The sequence below is a fragment of the Eumetopias jubatus genome, unplaced genomic scaffold, assembly GCF_037043125.1.
Source record: "Eumetopias jubatus isolate StellerSeaLion01/CBP00866 unplaced genomic scaffold, mEumJub1_p1.0 scaffold_16, whole genome shotgun sequence".
Lineage (NCBI taxonomy): Eukaryota > Metazoa > Chordata > Mammalia > Carnivora > Otariidae > Eumetopias > Eumetopias jubatus.
In genome coordinates, this window is record NW_028274822.1 from 64,694,079 (window position 1) to 64,717,191 (window position 23,113).

The 23,113-nt window shown below is 63.0% G+C and overlaps 2 protein-coding genes across 3 annotated transcripts; both read right to left on the reverse strand.

Annotated features, from left to right (window-relative positions):
* Positions 1 to 8,386: 8,386 nt before the first annotated feature.
* On the reverse strand, positions 8,387 to 9,785 carry GP1BB (glycoprotein Ib platelet subunit beta). The gene is made up of 2 exons (XM_028094801.2): positions 9,599 to 9,785; positions 8,387 to 9,316 (listed from the first exon to the last, which is right to left on the reverse strand). The coding sequence occupies exons 1-2, from the start codon at positions 9,606 to 9,608 to the stop codon at positions 8,700 to 8,702; spliced, it is 627 nt and encodes a 208-aa protein (XP_027950602.1). The 5' UTR covers positions 9,609 to 9,785; the 3' UTR covers positions 8,387 to 8,699.
* An 84-nt stretch (positions 9,786 to 9,869) lies between these two features.
* SEPTIN5 (septin 5) lies at positions 9,870 to 18,627 on the reverse strand. 2 transcript variants are annotated; one of them, XM_028094800.2, is made up of 12 exons: positions 18,572 to 18,627; positions 18,425 to 18,435; positions 13,829 to 13,925; positions 13,634 to 13,720; positions 13,256 to 13,379; positions 13,035 to 13,169; positions 12,721 to 12,838; positions 12,481 to 12,582; positions 11,601 to 11,697; positions 11,380 to 11,515; positions 11,034 to 11,136; positions 9,870 to 10,929 (listed from the first exon to the last, which is right to left on the reverse strand). In XM_028094800.2, the coding sequence occupies exons 1-12, from the start codon at positions 18,612 to 18,614 to the stop codon at positions 10,873 to 10,875; spliced, it is 1,110 nt and encodes a 369-aa protein (XP_027950601.1). In that variant the 5' UTR covers positions 18,615 to 18,627; the 3' UTR covers positions 9,870 to 10,872. The 2 variants fall into 2 exon arrangements, with proteins under 2 accessions (XP_027950601.1, XP_027950600.1); XM_028094799.2 differs by lacking the exons at positions 18,425 to 18,435; positions 18,572 to 18,627 and adding an exon at positions 14,583 to 15,111.
* Between the last annotated feature and the right edge of the window lie 4,486 nt (positions 18,628 to 23,113).

Below are 23,113 nucleotides of genomic sequence, written 5' to 3' on the forward strand. Positions count from 1 at the left end.
CTCCCTCCCCCACACATAGTCTTTATGGGACAAAGGAAACCGCCCCAGGAGGGGGTGCTGAACCTGGGACCCCCACATTGCACACTGGGGAGTAAGAACTGGAGTCTTGAGGCCCTGCCCCTCCCTGGGCCTCGGTTTCCCAAGCTTTATGAGGCTGAGGAGGGAAGGCTTGCTCTGAGAGGTCCTCCCTGCCCTGACTTTGCATGGTCACTGCTCCTCCCTCCCTAGGTGCAGCCCCAGCTGTCCTCAAGGTCCCCATCCTTTCACACAGTCTTCCCCCAAACCTCGATGCCTCCAACAGGCCCCATAGCAGTGGGTGCGCTGACTCCATCCAAGGGGAGTGGCCCCTCCAGGCCTGCACATTAAAGCTGCTGTCCCATTTCATAGGTAGGAAGACTGAGGTGCAGAGTAGGAGGGCAAATAGACGGGTCAGAGGTCAGGCCCAGTGCTTGGGCCCCTGCCTCTGGCAGGTTAGAAACCCCTGCACCCCAGCCCTCACCCAGGCCGAATTGACCCAGCCTCTTAGCCTCTCATCTGCCTTGAGCGCCCTAAAATTTCAGGGTCTCTGAGAAGGCAAGACCTCGAGAGCACTCCTGAGTTCCTCCTGGCCCAGCCCTGGCCCTGGTGGCCCCATGACAGCTTGGTTGGCCGAGTGGCCTGTAGGTGCTTGCCTATGGGGGTGTCCAGGCCCCTGTCCTGCCTCAGCTGGGAGGGAGGGGCAGCCATAAATTCACACCGCCAGCCGCCCGAGGGATAAATGTGTCATCGACTGCACGATTTACGAGCACACCCCTGGCCCGCAAGGCAGAGAAAACAAGCCTCTGTGTACACATGGCGCGGCGGGCAGGGATGGGCGGCTGCCGGGGGGCATGTGGGGGCACGGCCGGCTGGCAGGACACGTGCATGCAAGAGGTGTGGGGGCACGGGCGTGGGGCTATGGGGACACAGACATGTGGACGGGTCTGCGGGGACACGAGCACACTCGTACAGGGAGGTGGGCTGTATTATCTCCCATATACCCGCAAACACTTGCACGCACACACACAGCGGTGTGATCACATGCTCACCCATCAGAAGGTGGCACAGCGTGCTCAGGGACACTCAGTGGGCATGTCACCCAGAAGCGTGCATGGTTAGCCCATGTTGAACCCACCCTGGAGGTGTGCTCTCTCCCACGCCCCTGGAGGAGTCAGACCCAAGGAAGGGAAGACAAGGAAGGCTCTCGGGACGCTTGTGTGCACATACATGTGTGTTTGTGCGTCTGTATGTGTATGTGCTTTTTATACTCTGTGTGTGTGTGTGCGTGTGTGCGCGCACGCACACGCGTGCGCAGGGTCTCTCCCATCCCCAGACAGCTCATGAAGGGGGCCATGGTGGAGGGCCACCGCACGACGATGCAAAAGCAGAGCAGGAGACCGGTGGGTCCAAGGAGGACACAGGGCAAGCACGTCGGGGGACGAGGATGCCTGGGAACAAGGGTGGGTGGTGGTGTCTCAGTCCTGGTTGGGTCCCACCTTCTTTGAGGCTTGATTGTCTCAGAGGCCCAGGGGCACCAGGCAGCCCCGGCCTGCTCCTGAGCAGACCCCAGGCAGCAGCCCTAAGGAGTGAGGCCATAACTCAGCCCTGACTCTTCGCAGTCCCACTGCCTGGCCTGCTGACCACATGCCCAGGGCCCACTTTGTCCACAAGGATCCCGTGGGGCAGTTCCAGGCTCGAGGCTCTGCTGGCGCCAACCCAGGTCACCTGCTGGGACCAGTCCCGGTGCAGCAGCAGGCTGCAGGGGTGGGAGGCAGGGACTGCGGGCGTGTTCTGGGAAGCTTCAGGGAGCCCTTGAAGGATTCTGGGAAGACTCAGTGGACCCATAACAGTGTCACTGATGTCTGGCAAGGACTTGGGAGCTTTGTGGAATTGGGGCTGTGGGTCAGCCTTAGCTGTCAACATCCTTCCACGGATGATCTGGGGACACAGTCTAGCCACTCATCCTGCTAGTCTTGCTACAAGAGAGTCAGTAATGTAGCCCCGGGAAGGATTCCTGGGACTGTGGGTCCCCAGTGCAGGGAGAAGGGGCTGACTGGTGTCTGGGAGACCACCGCGGCAGAACCACGGCACCCCAAATGAAGAGAGCATCGCTGACCTCCACACTGGGGACCCCCAGATGCAGAGCAGGCACCTGGAGAGCTGATCAGGGACCTGTAAGACCAGAGACCCACCAAACAGGGACCTCAGACCAGGGATCCACGGAGAAGAAACCTATAGAGCAGGGGCTCCATATAAAGGATCTGCAGCAGAGAGACCCATAAAATAGGGACCCCTCCCACTCGCGACCCCCCAGAGCAAGGGGGATGCAGGTGAGGCATTTTGTGCCAGGAGAGACCCAAGGCTCCCACAAACAAGTCTGCCCCCACTTTTCCCATAAAGAAAACTGATGGTCTCCCCCAAACCCTCCTTTTCATCAATGTCTCAGGATGGTGATCACGTCCATGGGTTCCGGCTCTGCTCTGAGGCTGTGTCGCTGGTGCTGTCCTGGGTGCGGTCCCCCAGGCTGCACTCCTGTAGGAGATGAGGCAACCCGAACACGGTGAGCACCTTCAGTGGGCACACAGGGGTGCGGGCGGGCATGTTTGGACAGGCTGCTGTCAGGGGCGCCTGCCCCTCCCCAGCCCTGCCCAGACAGAAGCCCTTTCCTTGGTATCTGCAAAGACTGGCTGGAATCCCTCAAGAGCATCTTTAAATAAACAAAGCACAGAGAAAAGTGAGCTCCTAAATACAAGTCACATCCACATAGGTTTCCACACAGATATACGGTGGAGCGTGGCCTTTAGGCCTCCCATGGGCACCTCCTCAAAGCCCTGTCCAAGCCTGGGAGCGCTTCAGGGGCCCAGGGGCACAATCACCCCAGTGATGCCCACGCTGCCCTGGGAACTTCAACACCCCCCCCTAGGCCCCCAGCCTCAGGCTGCAGCCTCCCTCTTGGGGATGGGCATGCCAGGCCTATCCACACACCGGGGCAAGAGAAGCGGCTACCACGGGGACCCTCTACTTCTGCTGGGGTCTGTAGCCCCACAACCAAGTGGCTCCACCAGGCATCGTTTGAAGGATCCCCCCCCACCAGCTCCTCGCACTTCTGGAGGTTCTTTTACTTCACTGGGAACACAGTGACCTTGAGGGGATGATCCCAGGGTCCTGTGTGACTGGGACAGAGGCAGAGAGAGCAGCCCTGGGAGGGTGGGGAGAACCAGGAAGGCTGGAGCCCTCCCTTCCCCCACCCCGTGCCAAGTGAGGGTCTGTCTGGGCCAGAGCCCCTCAATTTGTCTGACACATTTCATCAGGGTGAGGTAGGCCCCCCAAGGACACCGGTAGTAGAAGGGGGTGGAGAGAAGGGTGGGGGACTCTCCTGGGTGAAGGTCGGGGACCAAGGGACCTGCACCCTGAAGCTGTCCTCCACGCAGCCAGCGGCCTTCAGGCAGGGCTGCACACGGCTGGGAACAATGCTTGAGAACCCATGAAGGACTAGGCAGCAGCTCCCCCTGCACACTTGGGGGCCCTTCGGCCCTCGCCCACCCACAGGCTGAGCCTAGCGCCCCTCTGGGCCCTGCACCCCCTCGCACCCTCCCCTGACAGCGTCTTCCAGCAGCACAGTGCTGTTCCCTCAGCCTAAACATCCCCAGGAGCCTCCGCCACCAACACACACACACACACACACACACACACACACACACACACACACACACACACACACACCCCGGTCAGTGCTTTTGATATCCCAAGGCTGGGGCATTCAGGCTGGTTCTGAGGGTCAAGAGGATCGTCCACATAACGAGGCCCAGGGCTTCTCAGGCACAGAATTTCAAGAGCTCTGAAGGAAGCCCCTGTCCCTGCTCCCACTGCTCTTTGAGAGATTTCATGGTGGACATTTGTTTCCCTGTGTACAAGTGGCCTTATTTCTGCCACGTGAGCCCTGAGGGGTGGTCTGCTGGACGGACCCCTGGCGCAGGGATTGCTGATGCCAGTGGCTGGAACTGGGGGCCTGGAACACCCCACAGGTCTTGGGAGCACTCCCACAGGCTCTCTCAGGTTTTGACCACTGAATATTGACCCCACCCAGGGGGTGTTCACACCCGTGGAGGGGTCCCCACCTGGTCCATCTCTCAGCACCCTTTGTGCAGCTGGCCCTCAGGACCCTGCAGGGTGGTGGTGACAGGAAAGCAGGACAGAAGGAGGGACGGACAGTGTTTCCTCTGGGGCAGAGCAGACCCCCTGGGAGGGCTTCTCGGGGGAGGACGGCTGACTCCCAGATCCTGCAGGGCCAGCCCAGGGGCTCTCCTGATAGGACAGGATGGCATCCCCTGCGGATGGTTCCTGTCTGTGCACAGAGAAGATGGGCCCACTGAGAGTGCATCCAGTGGAGACAGCACTGGGTGTAGAGGGTTCTGGGCATGTGACTGCGCTGCGGAAATACAGAAGTGGGCCTGGGGGATTCCCCCAGGGGCTGTTTAAGGAGGGAGGGACAAAAGAGCTAAGGCCAGGCCCAGTCACCAGGACCAGTGACCCCAAAGACCCCCCTCAGCCTAGGGGGGGAGTGCTTCCCGAGAGCACCCCGCTGATTTATGGTTCTCCAGGGTGGACAGAGTTATGGCTGCTAAGGCCTTGCTCCCTCCCTCCACCTCCTCCTTGTTGGGGGTCGCCTGGGGTGGGGTGGCTCTCAGCTGGTTTCCAGATGGGACTGGTGGAAGGGGGCACCTGGGGGTGGGAGGCCAGACACCCTGAGCAAAGGGACCTGGCGGGTGTCAAATGGCCAGCCCTAGCTTCCTTTGTCTCTCTCTGTGGTTGTCTCTCTGTCTCTGTCTTAAGCTCTGTCTCTGTCACATGCAGCCCCCCTTCCCGAAGGCAGCCTGGGTGGGTGGGAGTGGGAGCTGGTGATTTATCGCCTGCTGCCTGTCTTCCATCGGAAACGCCGGGGGTGGGCGCAGACGGTGCGGTGAGCTATGGGCCCCCAGGGCCCCGCCACCCACCCCAATGTTGTTGCTCTGTCTGGGCGGCGGGTGCGGCCCCCCCACACACACAACGTGGCCAGAGCTTAGGCCCCTCCAGACCTTCCCAGGGCCTCGTCCACGCGGGCCCCACTCAAGTCTCTGCCCAGTGAGGAGCCGCCCCCCTCCCCAGGCTCCCGCTCATCTCCCTAGGCTGGAGGGGGCCCACGGAGGAGCCGCGCACACACCCCCGCCCCCAGGTTGGTTGGGAGGCGGTGGCGCAGCCTCTGTTCCACTCCCCCGGGGTGGAGGGGAGCGCGCTCTACCGCCACCCGGTATCAGCAGAAGCGGCTGAGGCCAGCTCCTCACAGTTGCCCTCCACGTCCGCCACGCAGCAGCTCCTTCCAGCCTCGCCGCGGTGCACACAGCAGGGGCTCAATAAGTGTTTGAGCAAACAGGCGGCGGGAGGGCGGATGGTGCACCTGGGCTGACACCCCCTCCGCCCGGCGGAAGAGGTCCCTTATCTTCCCCGTTGATGGGCTGTCAGCGATCAGAGGGAGGGGAGGGGACGGGTGGGGGGGTGACGGGAGGGGAGGAGAGGGGAGGGGAGGGATGCAGAAGGAGCGCGCTCACCCCTCGCCGTCTGTTAGCGGCCGCTCGTAGCACCCTTCCCTATTCCCACGGCGGTGGGGGTGCGACCTGTCCGCCGAGTCGGCGACCACCCCCACCAGCCTGGGCAAATCCTCCCACTCCTGGCCTCTGTTTCTCCGGGGACCGTGGCTGCCTGCACATGCGGCGCCCACCTCGGCCGCCCTAGCCCCACGCGGGCGGTTTCCACAGACCGCGCGCGCCCTCTGGTGGCCTGCCGGGGTCGTGGCGAGTGAGGGGACAACTGGATGCCGGTTTGGGGCCGGAGGTTCTCAGCCCAGGCGGCACCCACGCATTTCACAGACAAGGACACGAAGACTACCGGCGGGAGGTCCCGGCTGTGTCTGCCCCTGCTCAGGGGTGGGCAGTGGTGTGGTCAGAGGACCCTTGGGCTTCTGGGCAAAGGGCCCTGAATCAGCCAGCCTGGGGACTGGAGGTGTCGGGGGGATGGGTAGCGCCTTGAGTGATCACCGCCGTGTTCCCATCTGGAAGGAGTCTGAGGCCACAGCGAGGGCCAGACTGTCAGTGGGGAACAGAGCCTGGGGCAGGTATGTTGTCCATTAGATGGAGGACAACGCTGGGGGGAGGGTCCTGATAGGCCGTTGAGCCGGGGTAGAGATGTACACACTCCCCTCCCAGCACCGGGCCATTCAGGGGCGCTGAGCTGGGACCATCCTCTTCTCCACACTCCTTGGAAGCTGAGGCCCCAGGGTCAGTGCATGGAGGGTCAGCTTGGGGTCAGAAGTTGGGCTTGGGCGCTCCCAGGCCGTCTGGAAAAGGTTAGCCAGTGAGGCCAGGCCAGCACCCTCTGTGCTCAGTACCTTGGCAGAAGCCAATCTAAATCATGGAGAATTGGCAAAAGAGAGAGAATCTTGGAGAAACCATGGAATTCATCTGCCCTATCTACCAGGGAGTAAGGAAGTTCTTCCTTAGGTCTGACCACACTGTGATGCCAGCCTCTTTCCTCCATCAGAGAAGCTCCAGCAGCTTCTGCAGCTCCGGGGTCTCAGGGCTGTGTGCCCACCTGCTCAGCTGGACACTGGCCCAGAAGCCCTCAAGCTTGTGGGCAGTGGGCAGTGGACCTGGGCTCCTACTGACCCTTCCCCAGAGTTCCTGCTGGAGCCTCACCTCACAGCCCAGGGGACCGCCTTCTTTTAGCTTGGGGTCACCTAGGATGCCCAGGTCATTTTCTCCTGGGCCCTGCATTTGCCCCCGGAAGACCTCAGTAAGGAGGAAGAGAGAGGGGCCCCAGGGGCCTGGTCTTAGGTCTGCTCCCAGTGCAGCTGTGGAGGTAGTTCCAGCTTTAGCAGGAGGGCCCCTCTCTGGCATCTGGTTTCCTCCTCTGGAAAGTAAGGGGGACACTCTCTCCCTGTACCATGTTGGGACTGAGTTGGGAGGTTGCCTGTGTACCTTGCTGTGACAACGACTGTTACCTCTGACCCCTACCAGGGGCTCTGAGTGTGCTGAGCCACCCTGGGGGTGGGGAGGGGGGCAGTTCATTTGTACAAAAGGGGCCACCATCCCTGATGTGCTGATAAGGCCGGATGGACGATTGGACAGTTGGCCACAGCCCACAATGGGCCGGATGCCCCGCACCTGCCCACAAAGGAGGGGCTGCCTCCTGCCTCATGTCTGACCGGCAGCCCCGAGATAGCATCAGCCCAACCGGAGGGTCATCCATCTTGTCCCACAAAGACTGGGACAAAGGCCATGTCAGCGGCAGCCTCCCGACCTGGTCAGTGGGGGCCAGAGCCTTCCTGTGCCAGGCACCTCAGGCCCAGGCCTGAGGCTTCTTGTCAGGGTCCTGTTTGGGGTCCATAGAGAGCAGCCTTTATTGTTTACAGGGTCAGCCAGGTGGGGGCCCACCCGAGGGTGGGGGGTATGACTCCCAGAGTGAGGAAAGCATCAGGCCCTCATTTGGGCATCCCAGGCCCCTTGTTAGCAGCTTGTGCCCTGCTGGGTCATCCCGGAGGAGTCCCATGCCCTGGCTCCCAGCCTGGGGTTCAGGGACTAAGGCTGGTCTGGGCAGTCAGAGGCACCTTCCCGTAGGAAGTGGCAGCCAAGGGCAGGACATGATTCCAGATACCACGCAACCGCCTGGTACCCACTCACCCCTGCGGGGACCTGCCTCAGAGGCTGAGCTTCTAATTCAGATGCCCAGGGAGTTCCGTGGGCCCTCAGACCATCCTCGCCACCCCCAGTCCAGCCCTGACCGTCCTGAAAGCTGCTCGCATGGCACGGTCACGGCCACTCACACTTGAACAGTCCTCAGAGCCTTTTCACGGCCCCTCACTGGCCCCCAGAGACTGCTACTGCAAACATCCGTTCTCTCTCTCTTTCTCTTAACCACACTGCCCTGCAGTGCCCTCCGTGTCCCTGCGGTCTTCACTGTTCCATGTCCTCACTGTCCCCACAGTGTCCTCGCTGTCCCTGGTGTCCTCATTGTTCACACTGTCTTCATTGTCCCCACAGTGTCTTTGCTCCCTGAAGTGTCCTGACAGTGTCCTCACGTCCCCACACTGTCCTCACTCCCCGCAGTGCCCTCCCCACTCTCCAGTGTGGTCACTGTCCGAGTTCATCTGTGCTTTCCGCTTGAACTTCTGGGAGAGCGAGGGATCCGGGCGAGTTCACTCGCTGACCCCGTGTCTGGCCGGCAGTTACTCTGGGCGAACAAAGATGTGATGCGTCCCCTGGAACCGCCTCCCCGGGCCCTTCCTGCGGTTCGCGGAGGGCAATTTCCGGGTGGCGGGGCGCAGAGACCAGTCAGATAGGGAGAAGGGTTTATTCTGCGCTGGGGTTCGGCGCGGGGGTGTGTGTGGGGGGGGAACCCCCGCAGGGGCTGTGGGCTGCAGCTCCCCCCCCCCCCCGCCCTGGCTCCGCGGGCCCGGGGCTATAGCGGCGGGCACGCAGCAGTGGGGCGCGCTCGGACCCGGGGGCCTGCAGCCGGGGGTTGGGGGGGCGGTGGTGGCTTGGTCTCGGCAGTCGTGCCCAGGCGGAGGACGAGACCCGGTCCCGGTTAGCGCGAGGGCCCCCAGCGGGAGGGTTCCGTCGGGTCGGCGCGCCCGCGTCGCTCAGCGCGTCTCAGGACTCCTCTCGGGACTCGCTGGCTCCGGCCGGCTCTGCCATCAGCGGGGCGGTCAGCGACAACGGGTGTGCGGCGCGGGCGCGGGCGCGCAGGCGGCGCAGGCGGCACAGCAGCAGCGTCAGCAGCAGCGCGTGCAGCAGCCCGAGGCAGAGCAGCAGGAGCTGCGCCGCCAGCGCCCCCCAGCAGAGCGCGCCCGGCGCACAGGCGGCGCGCAGCTCGTCCTCCGCCAGGTAGGGCAGCAGGCGGCCGCGCAGAGCGGGGGGCGCGGCGCACCGCAGGTCGCGGTAGGGCGCGCGCTCCGGCCGGCCGGCCAGCCAGGCGCGCAGCGGCACCAGGTGGCAGTCGCAGCGCCAGGGGTTGGCCCCCAGGTGCGCGGTGCGCAGCACGGGCAGCGCGTCCAGCAGTCCCGGCGGCAGCGCCGTCAGATTGTTGCCCGTCAGCACCAGCTCGGTCGTGTCCGGCGGGAAGGCGGCGGGCAGCGAGGCCCACGTCAGCCCGCGGCGCCCGCAATCCACGCGCGTCCCCGCGCAGTCACACGGCGCCGGGCAGCCCGCGGCGGGGCGGCGGGGCGGTGCGAGCAGCAGGAGCAGCAGGCTCAGCGCCCCGCGCGGCCCTGGAAGGGAAGCGCCGCAGTGAGCCCGGCGGCCTGTGGGGCACCTGAGCGGGTCCCTGTGCACCCGGAACGCTGGGCCCGGCTCCAGCCGCTACCCGCCCCCCACCCCCACCCCCGAGGCCCCGAGCCCCCTATTGCCCGCAAGCCTCTCCATCTCCATCATCTCGCGCGCGCTGGCTAGAAGTTCCCTCGAAGTCCGACCCAAATCTCCCTCCGGCAGCGCCTCCCAACCCGACTCGGCTCAAGGAGCGCAGCCTGGGCCCTGCCTGACCCCAGACTCACCGGAGCCCATGGCGAGAGGATGGTGACCCGGCTTGCTCTGGAGCGCGAAGCCTTGGCTGGAGAGCCAGGCGATAAGGCCGTCCCGCCCCTGCCAGGCCCCAGTGCCCCCGCCAAACCGACCACAGCGCAGCCATCCCCCAGAAATAACCCGGAGGCGGCCGAGGGGACAGGCCCTGCGGTCCCAGATAGAGCCCTATCACCAGGGCCCGCAGGCCGCCACGGCTTCCGCCCCCACAAACTCCCAGGGGCGCACGGATCACTCTGACACCGCTGCGACTTCACCAACATTGTTCTCCTGTCACCAGGACAGGAGGCAGCATTCACAACTGAACAAAACTGGAGAATGGGGTTTGGGGGAAGGTATCATGCTGGGGGTAGGGGGTGGGAGTTGGATAGGCTAGGGAATTCAGGGCAACAGTGCTGCTGGGGAGAAGGAACCTCCAGCCACAGGCAGGGAATGGCAGTCTAGGGATAGGCGGTTGCCAGGCTGCCCACCACCCACTGCTCCTGGAGCCCTCAGGCCAGGCCACAGCCACAGGTGACGAGTATGCGCGATCACAGGCGTCCCAGCCCACCAGCCCCATGAAATCCTTGCCTGTGGCCAGCTGCCCTCCTTCGGTCTGGAGGGATCATGAGCGCTTCTGTTGCCCAACCCGCCCACTGAGCTACCCAGGAAGGGGGTGTGGAGGTAAGGAAGGACCTGGCCCACCTCGGCACAAGGTGAGGTCTCAGCATAAGCTGGGTGGCCCAAGGGAGTGGGCACATGAGGACTCCCACGTCCACTCTGCGGCACTGGGGTGGGGAAATAGGTCCGGGATGCTTGGCATCTGCTCCCCTATTCTGCCTTGTTTTACCCACCCGCCTGAGTAGGGCCTGGAGTTGGGAGTTCATGACCTTCTAGGCCAGGGGTAAATCTTAAAAGTCATGCCCCAACCTAGCTGCTGCTCTCCCAAGGGCAAAGGGGGCCAGCTGTGGGGGGGCTGCTCTCTAGGCCTCTTGGAAGCAGATACAAATGAGGGGAGGGACCGATGCTGAGAATAAATTAGGGCTGGCTGGGGGCCGTGACCCCGCGTCTCTGGGTCAGGTCAGGAAAAGTTGGGAACAGTCCTGGTCTAGGTCACTCTGGGACTGGGGTTGTGCCCAGGCCTGTTGGAGATCCAGATGATTCCAGGGTTGAGTCCAGGCCAGTTGGGGTCCAGGGATGGGAAGGGCCAGCCTGGAAACTGGCAGTCTATCCATGGCAATGTGGGGCTGGTCACAGTGACCCAGTGGGGTCACTGGTCCTGCATTTGCTGCTTCATCTTCTGCAGCATCTCCTGCATGCGCCTTAGCTGGAGGTGAGGCAAGAAGAGTGGAGGGTGGAGTGAGAAACGTGACGGCAGGGGCCTGACCCCTCCCCCCCCAGCCCCTGCTCCTCCCCTGTGGCCCTACTAACCTCCTCATCCTTCATCCTGATGAGCTTTTCTGTCTCAGCGTCAGGGGTAGGCAGGGGCAGAATGGGGATGGGGCTCTCTATGCGGCTGTCCTGGGTCAGTTTGCTGTGGGCCAGACAAGAGGAACAGAGAGTTTGTCTGACACCCACCACGACTGAGGCCCTCCCCCTCTGAGCTCCCACGCCGCTGGGTTGGCTCTGGGAAGACAAGGTGCATGGTGGGGGGGGCTTTTCTGGCGAGTTGGGGCAAAGTGCAGGTCTGGGTGGGCAGCAAGGACCAGTCCTCTGTTAGGGAGCCGCGGCTGGGGCCACGAGGCACATGATCCAGGTCTGGGTCAGGGCTGCGCACCTGGTCATCTGCTGGATGCAGTGTGCCCGATAGTTCTCATAGTGCACGTCGCATGTCACGTCCTTGAGGTCATGCATGTGTGTGCGGATGAGCATGTTGCGCAGCTTCACGAAGTCGCAATGTGCCTGGTTCTCCACTGTGGGGCAGGAGTGGGTGGTGGGTGGATGCAGGCCCAGGGGAGCCTTCCCACCCACTAGGCGATGCCCCATGTCTGAACTCACCCTCCACGATCCCCCAGGGGTACAGTCGCCCCCGGACCCGCTGCCCCTTGGCCTCCACCACTGTGTTGCTGCCGATAACTGCGAACGGCGCACTCTCCTGGGGAGGGCAGGTACAAGGGCTCATGTCCACTTAGCATGAGTATGGGGTTAGTGGCTGAACAGGGGCATGGGCACTCCACACTTGGTTGGCCCCTCCAGCATTATCAACCGCCTCTCCCCAAAGAGATCCTGGGGTTGCCCAACTCTTTTGGCCTCTCTGAAGCCACAGCTACAGCACAGCTTATACCCTAGGGGCCTTTGCTAGGCGGTGCCCACCAGGCACATCCTCCCCTTCTGACACCACCCCCATCAGGAATGGCTCCATCTAGCTACCTTCGCCATCCCTCCCCAGAGCTGAGCCTGTGCCTCCTGTTAGTGATGCTGACTTTGGCTGGGGCCAAGGGCCCCATGCTGCTCCAGGCCCAGTGGCCGCCTATCCCATGTCGGGCTTGGTTATTGCCACTCTAGATCCTGGGGCACCCAAAGCCACAGCCACCCACTGGAGCTCAGAATTCTGAGAGCCAGGCTTGTGGCCACGGGGCCCTGGGCCAGACCCTTCTGCTGGCGACCCCTTGGAAGAAGACTGAGGAGTAGGGTTAGAGTGGAGGCCTGGCCAGCAACTATGCCTTTGGGTCCTGGCGAGTGCTCTGTGACACATGAACAATATGGGGCCAAACTGCACAAGCCAGTGGGGACCTGGGGGACTGTACCCCCCCAGCCCCACGTGAAGGGGCTCTACTGGCCAGACAAAAGACTCCTGTCCCCACTGGATTGGACCTGGATGCTTGGCCCCATGTAAACTGACCTCCAGTTCCCTCCTATGCCACACCAGGCTGCTCACCTTCAGTTCCCGATCTTGCTGCTTAAAGTCCTCGTCCTCATCGGAGTCACACTCGGGGAACTGGTACACGTGGATGCCGAACTTGTCAATCTCCTCCCGGATCTGTGGCAGGGCAAGGGCTGTCAGATTTGAGGCTGGCCAGGTACCCAGGGCCGGCCGCGTTGGCACCCAGGACCCGCACGCCTGGTGGTCTCCGTCCCAGAGCCCTAGCCCACGCCCCGCCTGCCAGAGCAGGCTTACCCGCTCCTTCAGCTTCCGGATCTCGCCGGGGACGAGACAGTCAGCTTTGGCAATGAGGGGCACGATGTTCACCTTCTCGTGCAGGGCCTTCATGAAACCCACATCCACGGGCCGCAGCCTGCAGAGAGCAGCCAGGGGTGGCAAGGGGCAGACTGGGGGTGGCAGGGGCCCAGGGACAGGTGGGGACGGGCTCAGGGAGGGCATGCTTGGGGGCACACGGGCAGGGGATAGGCCGTGGCCGGTACAGCCTTGGGGATCCATGGCAGCGGGTGCCCCCACCCCCCCCCGAGCCTGTTCCCGGGCCGTTCACACACCCGTGCCCAAAAGGGGAGATGAAGTACAGGCAGCAGTGCACACGGTTGTCTTGGATGTTCTTGCGGTTGAGCCCGCTCTCATCGCGGAAATACTGCTCGAACTGCTGGTCCACATAGTCCGTGATGGGCTTCCAGCTGCAGGGGGACAGGAGGGTCCGTGAGGCCAGAGGGGAGGCTGGGCCAGCCTAGGCAGAGACCGTCCCCAGCAGGGCTTTGCTCACCACTCCGAGTTGTTGACAGCATCCCCGAAACCTGGCGTGTCTACAATGGTGAGCTTCAGCTTCACCCCCTTCTCCTCAATGTCCACCGTGTGCTTCAGGATCTCTACAGTCTGGCTGATGCGCTCTGTGGGGGTGGGGGCATTGTCTGGAGGGGGGTCTCTCCAACTCTTAGCCCCCACCCCCACTGGGCAGCCAGGACCCTTGCTTTCATTCCTTCTAGTGTCTTGGCCCTGGCCTGATTATGATCTGGGCCGCTCCTCCTGGACCCTGAACAGGAGATCCATGCTGTGGGAAGAGAGGAGCAGGGTCTGGACCTTTTGAGGAGTCACAGAGCAGGGGATGGGGAACCAGGACCAGGGCTGCCTGGGGCCCACTCACCCTCAGCACTGAGCAGCTTCCGGTCCTTGTACAGGTCGGTCAGGAAGAGGCTGTGGACCAGTGTGGACTTCCCCAGGCCCGACTCACCTGCCAGCAGGTATAGTTGGAAGAGTCAGGTTAAGTCTGAGGCCTCTGTGACAGAGCCTGGCTGGCTAATGGCCCAAGCCACCCTACCTGGGAGTCCAGCCCACTCACCGGCCACCATGAGCGTGAAATCGAAGCCCTTCTTCACAGACTTCCGGTGCACCTGATTGGGCAGTGTGGCGAAGCCCACGTACTGCTTGTCGATATCCTGGGGGCCGGGGCGGGGCAAGTCAGGGGCATGCTGGGGTTCCTGGGGCAGTCTGATTCCCTGGTCCCTCCCCGGCTCATACATGCAGGCAGCGGAGGGCGGAGTCCCCTGGGTGGGGAGTTTCAGTGGCACAAATGGGGTGAGGGCCTGTGGGCAAAGGCCTGGCGGTGGAAAGGCAGGTAAGGGGGTGGCAGGCATCCTTGCCCCAGGCTCAGTGAGGGGGCTTTGCAGAGACCTGACAATGTGTCTGTGTGTGTAGAGTTTGGGATGTCCCGCTGCAGCAGGCACAGGCTGCCCTCTCTTGGGTGATGGGAAGAGGGCGCCGGGACCAAGACCCCTCCCCAGGCAGGAGAAGCCCCCTGGGGGCTCTCAATACTCCCCCCTCCCCCCCAGTGTACCAGGGGGTGGCAGGCCCCATCTGGCCGTAATCCAGCAGCGGGGGTGGCTGGCCGCTGCTACAGAGGCGGAGCAGGGGCTATTTATAGACAGCGGCACCGAGCCTCCCCCGCCCGCGGGGCCCCACTGCCCACCCCTGCAGACCCTGGCCCTGCCGGTCCTTGGCACGTCCCAGAGCCCCTCGGGACCGAGCCCCTCGGTACCGGGCCCTGGCGGGCGCACACACACTGACCCACATTCCACTCCCCGCTGCAGACACACCTTGAGCCGCCTCTGGGCCTGGGTCCGCGGCGACAGCAGCTGCTCCACCAGGCGGTCCTGGGGCGCTGCCAGCGAGTCCATCGCTGCGTTCACACCCCTGACCCGGTCAGGCCCACAGCGGCTGGGCTTACGGGAGGAACTTACGCGCGGTACTGCCCCGAAGCCCGGTTCTCGCCCCCGTTTTACGGACGCGGGAACTGAGGCCGGGAGAAGGGACGTCGCCCACCCGGGGTGCCGCCGACCCCGGAGGCCGTGCGTGCCATGCCTCTGCCTCTGCCGACCCGCCCAGAGCCGCCCGCGGCGTCGCAGCCACAGGCAGGCCCCGCTCCCGCACCCGAACCAGAGGCGGGGCCTCTCCGGCGCTGACGGGGGTAGGGGGGGGGTTGGGACGAGACCGCCCCACCCGTGCGGTCGCTGGGAAACAGTCGCCTGGAAATTGGGCCGCGGGCGGAGCCACCGGAAAGCTGCTGCGGACGGCAGGGCCGAGCCTAGGAGCGCGTAGGCGCGGGGGCGGAGTCCCGCTGCCGGACCTGCCGCCTCTGTCCGGGCGTCGCGGCCCCCCGGGGGGCGGGGGGGGAAGCCGGGGCCCACCCAAGGGCCCTGGGGGGCGGGGTTGTCGCCGTCCTCCGTCCCGTCCCCCCCCAGGTGCGGCGCGGCTTCCGCCCGCCAGAGGGCGCCGGGGGACCGCTCCTGGCGCACCCACGCGGGTACCGGCCCCGCTCAGAATTCTCTCCTCTCAGAATTGGCCCGGAAACCTCCCGGCGGTGTCACGGCGTCCCAACTGCCCACGGCCACACCCCTCCCTGCAATGCTCCCTCCCCCTCGTGTGTGTGTGTGTGTGTGTGTGTGTGTGTGTGTGTGTGTGTGTGCGCGCGCGCGCGCGCGCATGCGGGGGATCAGGGGTGTTTTTGGCTGGCGTGGCCTCCCCAGACGCGTGGGAACTGGGAGGGAGCAGAGCCCACCTCCCCAGCCTGGACCCGCTCCCCCTTCCCGCGGGTTTGCAGAAGCTTAAAGCGGGGGAGGGGGGTTAGTTATAGCACTAGAGGCCTACCCACCCTACCTCTGGAAACTTGGAAGCTGCAGCCAGCACTGGCCACAACTGCCCCCAGACCACTCCTGCGAGCAAAGGTGGGGGGGGGGTATGTGGAGTGAACTTACCCCCTCCCCAGTATGGGGCTCCCTCTGAGCTTCCTTGCCTTCTCTGACCCACAGGACTGGGCCTAGGGGGACTGGAGAGCTCCATCCAGTGTAGTTCTCACCTTCTGTGACCACCCCAGGGACCACAGGCATCTCCTGGGCCACCAAACCCTTCCTCGTCCTTTCCTGCAGGACCCCACCAGAATCTGAACCAGCCAGTACCAGCTGGGTAGAGGGAGGCTTGAAAAGGAGCTGCAACATGAAGAGACATACTCCTTGGACTGTGCATCAGTGGGGAGAAGCCACCCCCCAGCCCTTCCCCACCCTGGTCCTCCCTTCTTGGCTCCCCTGGTTGAGGGGCCTCTGTCTATCTGTCCAGGCTCATGATGCTGCCGTGGGGCCGGGAGGCCACTGGCACCTGGGGAGGAGGGGTGGGCCCACAACTGGGAACAGGAGAGTCTTTCATCCAGAAGAGAGCGGGGGAAGCCACGGGGCACCTCCCTCAGCTCTCCCTGATGGGCCCTCAGTCCTTGACCTGAGAAAGCCTCCATACTGGCCCCAGCCCTCTGCCATGCTAACCTGGACCAAGTTCCACCCAACCTCTACCTGGAGGCCCACTGTAGACACAGCCCCTCAGCCTAGCCCCCACCCAGACAGGCTGGCATCTCAGGCTCAAGGCATCTCCAAGGTAGGCACCCCTGGGTCTGGGCCTCAGGCTGAGAAGGAGCCTCAGCACTGCACAGCCCGGTGGCTAATGGAACTTGTCGCTTCCAGATTGCCTCAATTTCCCCATTGGTAAGGCACAGCCTCTGGGGAGGCCCAAGTCAGGAGGGCAAGAGTCTCACTCCCAGCTCCCAACCCGCCAGCCCCATCACCCGAACTCACCCAGACAGGGCCTGTGGATTCCCTGGGGGAGCTCCAAGGGAGGGACCCTGCCACCCTCTCTCTCTGGCCCATGAAATACAACAAATATTCCTCAGGGCTTCCTGAGCCATAGACACAGCTGCGCCCACCTCCTCCTGGTGCCTGAGACTCTCGAGGCATTTCCATTCTTAGAATCACCAGAGTCAGCTCTGGAAGCAGCCGCCAGAGCCAATAGAGCCCCATCGCTGCCTGAGACGGGTGGGGGTCAGAGGATGGGGGCCAGGGCCACCAGAGCTCCCCCCGGTCCTCTTTCACAGCGACTAAAGCTCAGTAACACCAACAATGCTAACAGTGAAGCTGCCACATGCTTCCAGCTTCCCCCAGATCCTCGGGGAGCCTGCCCCAAACACCTGGCTCCCTGGCTTTGTTCCCAGGGCTCCCCCCCCTCCAGCTGCATGGTGCCCTCTCTCTCTCTCGTCCTAGGGGCAGAGGATGGGTGAGGCTGCCTCCTAACCGACCACAAAGGATGGGCAGACACAGGCCTGAAGGAATTCCTACCTCTGCAGGAGGGGGTCCCTGTGTGGTACTGGGCAGCTGCTGCCGGGCCCAGTGACTCCAAGTGCCTGCAGGCCCAGGAGAAGCTGTGGGGGCTGGTCTCCCGGGCCTTCTCTCTCTCTCTCTCTCTCCCTCAAACAATAGCCTGGCAGCATGTGTCCCTGCATCTCAGGCATTGTCTGACCTGCCTTGATAGGAAGGCAGCTCCTGGCTCAGGCTCCCTGAAGCAGCCCTTGCCAGCAGGGGGAGGTTGAGGGGCCCCTCCCTAAGAGCCTCACCTGTCCCAGGGTTGGGTGTGTCCCTGCCAGAAGACTGGCACCTAGGAGCCAGTGACTCCAGGCCCCCACCCCACCTGCTGGGTCGCTCCTGGGGCTGCCACCGCACCCTGGGCCAGGACTTCAGGGTTCCACCCAGCATCTACCCACTGTGTAAATTCCTATCCCTGAAAAGGGCTGCCAAGGCTACCTTGGTGCCAGAGTTGGGTCCAGAAAATCCCCCAAACGTGACTGAGCTCAAGCCAGAGAGGCCACCAGCAGGGCTGCCCCAGAGCCCCCTGTCCACCTGGTTACCCACCCCTACTCCACTCTCAGGGTCTCCCAGCTCTGTTTAACCCCAGCCTCAGCTGGGTTCCACAGTGGGTGCCCAGGTCAGCCTCCTGTCCCGTCCTGCTTTCCCGGAGGGTAGGGACCAGGCCAGCCCCTTTGGAAAGCCACAAGCCTCTTTGTACCCATTAGGCTGGAAGACCCGCACTGGGCACCGGCATGACTCAGACCCAGACCAGGCCCTGGAGGCTCCCAGTCTGGGGAAGAGGCCTGGCCACAGATCAGCCCACTCAAATCGGTGTGTGTGGAAGAAGAGGCAGAAGATGCACAAGAGTGGGGTGGGGCTGCTCAGGTTCTAGGCGCTGGCTGGTGGACACAGACCCCTCCCCAGCCTGTGGCCTGCCAGTGTCTGTGCCCCCACTCAGGACCCCCAGCAACGAGGCCCAAGGCCAGGTCAGGGAGGATATGCTGGAGCTGGATCAGTGGGAGAGGGACACCCGGCCCATCCCCCCAGCCTGGGAGGGGCGCCTGTGCTGTAAGGGTCAAGGGCCAGGCCCCCAGCGCCCTGGCGCCCATAGCTCCCCTTCGCAGCCCCAGGCGCGGCGGCACTGCCCCAGCTGACAATCGGTTATCGCGACAGGGAGGGATGACGGCCGGCGGGGGCGGGGTCGCGCCTGGGCGCCGGCAGCGTTGGTGCCACAATGGGTGACAGCAGGCCCGGGGGGAGCGGCGGCGCGCACGTACCTGCTTGTCCTCTGCAGGGTCGGGGTCGGGTCAGGGTCCGCGTCCGGGCCGGCGGGCGGGGGAGAGAGGAAAGACACGGTGAGAGGCAGGCGGGCGGGCGGCGGGGACAAAGGCGCGCGCGGGCGCGCGGGCAGGCGCCGGGCTCACCTGGGGTCGCCAGCTTGCTCTTGTACCGCAGGCCTGTGCTCATGGTGGCCGCCGGCGGGGAGGGGGGGGGTGGGGGGGCCGGGCGGCGGCGGGCGCGCGGGCGGGGCGAGGCGACGAGCGGCGGAGGCCGAGGCCAGGCTGCGGGGTGACCGGCCCCTCCGCGCCGCCGCCGCCGCCCGCCCGCCCCGCCCGCGCGCCCGCCAGCCAATCGGCGCCCGCCGCGCCCACGCGCGACCCGGCGCGGCCGGCGGGGGCGGGGACCCAGGCGCCCCCCAACGGCCCCGCGCCCTCTGCCTCCGGGCGACGCCCTCGCCTCCAGCCGCCCGCCAGCGCCCTGGGGAACCCGGCGACGCCCGCGCTGCCCCCGCCCACCGCGTGGCGGCTGCCCGTCTCCCGCCCCACCTCGCGTCTCCGTGCACGGGCCCCGACGCCGCCTGCCTCGCTCTCGAGGGACCCCGGTCCATGCCTCGGCCTCTGACCTTCCCTCCCTGTGGCCCTTCCATAATACTTGCCCTCGCCCACCCCCACCCCGGGGCCTGGCGGCCTCCTTCCAGCCCCTCCTCACCTCTCCATGGACGTGGGAGGTGCTGGCCCCGGGGAGTCCTGCTTCTGGCCACAGCAGGAAAGGTGATGGTCACCGCACGGAAGGTCGGATGCCTGGCGCAGGGCCAGCGCCAAAGCTGTCCTCCACAGCCTATTCAGGGCTGTGCACACCTGCTCTGGAAGAAGATACACCTGGGCAAGCCGCAAAGGCCAAGCCCTTGGACAATTGTCCCTCCTCTCTCTTCCTGGCTTATTTTCTGGGATCATTACTGAAGAGTAACTCAGCTGACATCTGGGACAGGACATGGCCTGACCTCAAGCGTGCCTGCCCTCCCACTCCCCTCTGCAGCCCGTCACCCTCTGCTCTGCAGATGCACAGCCAGACCTGCTACCACCCCGAGAAGGGGGCAGGGAGATCCCAGCCTTCTGTGCTAGAGGGCAGTCAGTGGCACTGAAGGCAGAATCAGGGCCAGCACCCCATTTACAGAGGAGGAAGCTGAGGCCCCAGACCTTCAATGACTTGGCAGGATTCACAAGCATGAGTGCCTCCTGTCTTCTGGTACTATCACACTCCCAAGTACCTTTGGCTTCCCTGGAATGCAGTTCCCAGGTGGCACATCTAGAGTCTTGAGTCCCACAGAAAGGGACAGGCCAGTAGGTCACCAGCTCCCTAGGCGAGGCCCCCCTTAAAAAGAGATGGCTGCTGTACCTTCCACACGCAAGAAATCCTCCTCTCTCCCAGCCCCTTGCGTGCCCCTTGGTCCCTCTGCTGGTCCGTGGGGTCCTCCGTCTCTGAATCACCAGCACCTAGCACAGTGTTGTTTGCTCAGTAAATGAAAAGCCATCATTGCTCTGCCAAATTCGGTGGCAAAAGCCCATTTCCCCTCTACTGGGAACTCCACCTGCTCCAGAAGTGTGACCAGTGTGGAGACACTCCACCGATCCAACCCCTCATCCAAAGCCTCGAGGCCAGATGTGTTTGGAATTCAGAATTTGTCACATATCTCGTACATTACGTGATACCTCATTGGAACCTGCGGCTGCACCTCATAATCAAATACATTAAGGTGTTTGTAGTGAAACGTGGCTATTCACACAAACTGGAATAAATAAAGGCCATAATACAGGGCTGCACATCAGCTCAAGGCTGGCTTTGTTACAGAGTTTTGAACACCTTTAAGTTTCAGAGCTTTGGGGGAATTTGGAGTTGTGGATAAAGGAATGGGGCAGGGAGGGGGCACTCGAAGTGATAGACAGGACTCCTGAGGCTTCATCAGTTCTGACAGGCTCGGTGGGAACCCCATCTCAGGGGCCGGGTGCTTTGCAAAAATGATTCAATTGGTGAAAACTGACACAGACATTTAGCATGAACTGACCTGTACAAGCCTGTGCTTGTGGGGACAAAGGAGGAGGCAGGAACCTGTCCTCGATAAGGCAGATATGTTCCTGCAAAGGGCCCCCTCGGGGCTCCAGACAGCCCTGGGTCAGGCCTTGAGGGGAGTGGGCTGCAGGTCAAGGGCATAGCTCAGGCTGAGGGTGGGAAGTGCACATGTACAGGAATCATAGGCTTTAAAACAATTCTGGAGACAGGAGACAACAAGAACAAGGTGTACCGCACAAACACGTCTTAAGGTAAGTGCACTCCAAAAGATTATGTACAGAAATGCTATGGGATTAGGGACCAGCGTTTTAAGTCTGGAGTGGAGGCACGGAGCAGTGTGGAGCTGATGGAAAGAAGACCAGAGCCACTCCCTGGAAGAAGGTGTCAAGGGCAGGCCTGGGTCAATGCCTTCTGTGAAATCCTAAGCGTCACCAGAGGCTGCTGGCCTCGAAGGGGGAAGGGGACTTCACTCCTTGCTCTGGGGCTGTGGTCACTCAGGACCGAGTCCAGGGGATAGACCCAAATAGTCCCACCACAGACACACCAGACCTGTCCCCTGTCTGGTTGAGAGACCCTCGGGGTGGCAGTAACCATTGACCGGCAGGCCAAATATCTGCCTGGGACATTTCAGAAATCAGGACTGGGAGGTGCTGGTGGGTTGTGCCTCCAGTTCCCCTAGATGGGACAGCATAAGACCTCCTTCCCTTGGGAGGGAGCCAGCGTGGCAGGGCCTTGCCTGGACACACTGCATTAACCTAGGTAAGGGGCTGTGGCCTCCCCGAGTGAGTCTGCTTCCCCAACAGGCGGAAAAAATGCTGGCTGTGGTTCAAAGAGAAGTAAATAAGACACTCCTGGGTGGAAAAAAAATGCTACTTTTTAATTCACAAGGAAAAGAAGTTAATGAGTGAAAAAATAAGTTACACCCAGAAAAATCTGTTCAACCAACTTGGGCTACAAATAGCTCGATGCTTTCCAGAAAAAAAAAAAATTCTTTTAGTTAAGAAATTCTCAAGATGCTGCATTCAGCCCATGCTGTGTTTCCCTCCCGCTTTCCACAAACTCGTGGACATCAGTGTGGTCACACAGGAGGGGAGATGGCCTCACAGTAAACCACGATGATGGTGACGGAAGGACAAGTGGGTGGCAAGTGAGGCAGGTGCCAGGGTTCAGAGGTTTGCTTCAGGTGACACACTCCTAAGTCACTCCCAGGAATTTGTCGCTGAGTATGGGAGCAGTGTGCAGAGCAGGCCAAGATCACGTTAAGTAAGAACCGAGGAAAGGACCTACTGCTCTGGCCAACGGATGGTGCTCCGCTCAGGGTTCTGCTCTCTCCACCTTGATGCTGCCCCTTCTCCCACCTGCTCTACCAGCTTCCACATCCAGCCCTGCCCACTCCCTTCCCTCGTGCCACACTGTCCTGGACACTTGTGTGCAGCGTCCTCCAGCTTCTGGCTTGGGGGACTGTACCCCAGTGTCCCATGTCCCCTTCCTGAGGTGCCCACTCCTCAGTATGCAATGCTGGGGCTGTGCACCGGGCTTTGGGCCAGGGTCAAGTGGTTCCTCCACTCCTGCTGATGGTCTGAGCTCCCTGGTCTCAGACGGTGGTTTGCTGGTCTGCTGGAAGGTGAGTTCATTCTCTCTACCCCCACTCTGCCCACCCTCCCCCTACCTACATGGTCGTCTCTGGGGCAGCCCCGATGCCTGCTGGGGATGGGTGTCTCGGCCCGCGCACAGACCAGAAGCAGAGGTTCACAATGTGGTGAGACCACACAGCTGGACGCAGGACCTCCTGGCCCAGGCCTCACTCCAGCAAAGAGGTGTGAGCTGCCCCCGGCCCTGCCCCCTGACCAGGCCCCAGCCAGGCAGTCCTGTCTGACCCTGAACTCCATCAGCTCAGTGACCAGACGCCCTCCTGTCCCCTGCCTCTGTCCGCTGGCTGGCATTGCTTCCACACCCGGTCCTAGTGGCGGTGTTGCTCTGGCTCAGGCAGCCCCGGGAGAAGACCGGAAACTACCCCTTGCCCCTGCGACTCCCCGTCAGAAGGGCCACCCTGCTCTCATGCGTGTATCCTGCGGCTTGGTGCCCCCGTGCGTCTGCTGCTTGGACAGCTCATCCCCACCTGCCTGAGTGGGGTGCATGGGTCCCGGGAGCTCTGGGGGCGGCTGTCTCACAGGGAAATGTGTATGCAGTGAGGAGCTGTTGGAGAAGGCCTTTCTTGATCTCCTTGTTAGAAAAACGTAAGAGGGTCACGACACACGCCTGTCTTCCTCACCGATCAGTCAGAGCAGAATCCACAGCAGCTGCCCCTGCCGTAAAAGCGGCCTGTGTGTTGCAGGGGACAGAGCAGGGTTCCAAGTGGGGCAGAGCCACGGTCCACACCGAGTCCCCCATTCACTGGGCAGCTGTCGGAGGGCTACAAAGGGCGCCTGTACTCCGAGGCGGTGAGCCCGCATGGGGACCTGGGGACCCGGAGCAGCGGGCAATGGGCTCTCTCCCTGGCAGGGGTCAGTGGGGGGCGGCATGGACCTCCAGCCACATCCGATGAGACCCAGTCCCCTGAAGTATTCTGGGAGAGGATGCAGAGAGCAGCTCAGGGCAGGAGCAGGAACGACAGGGAC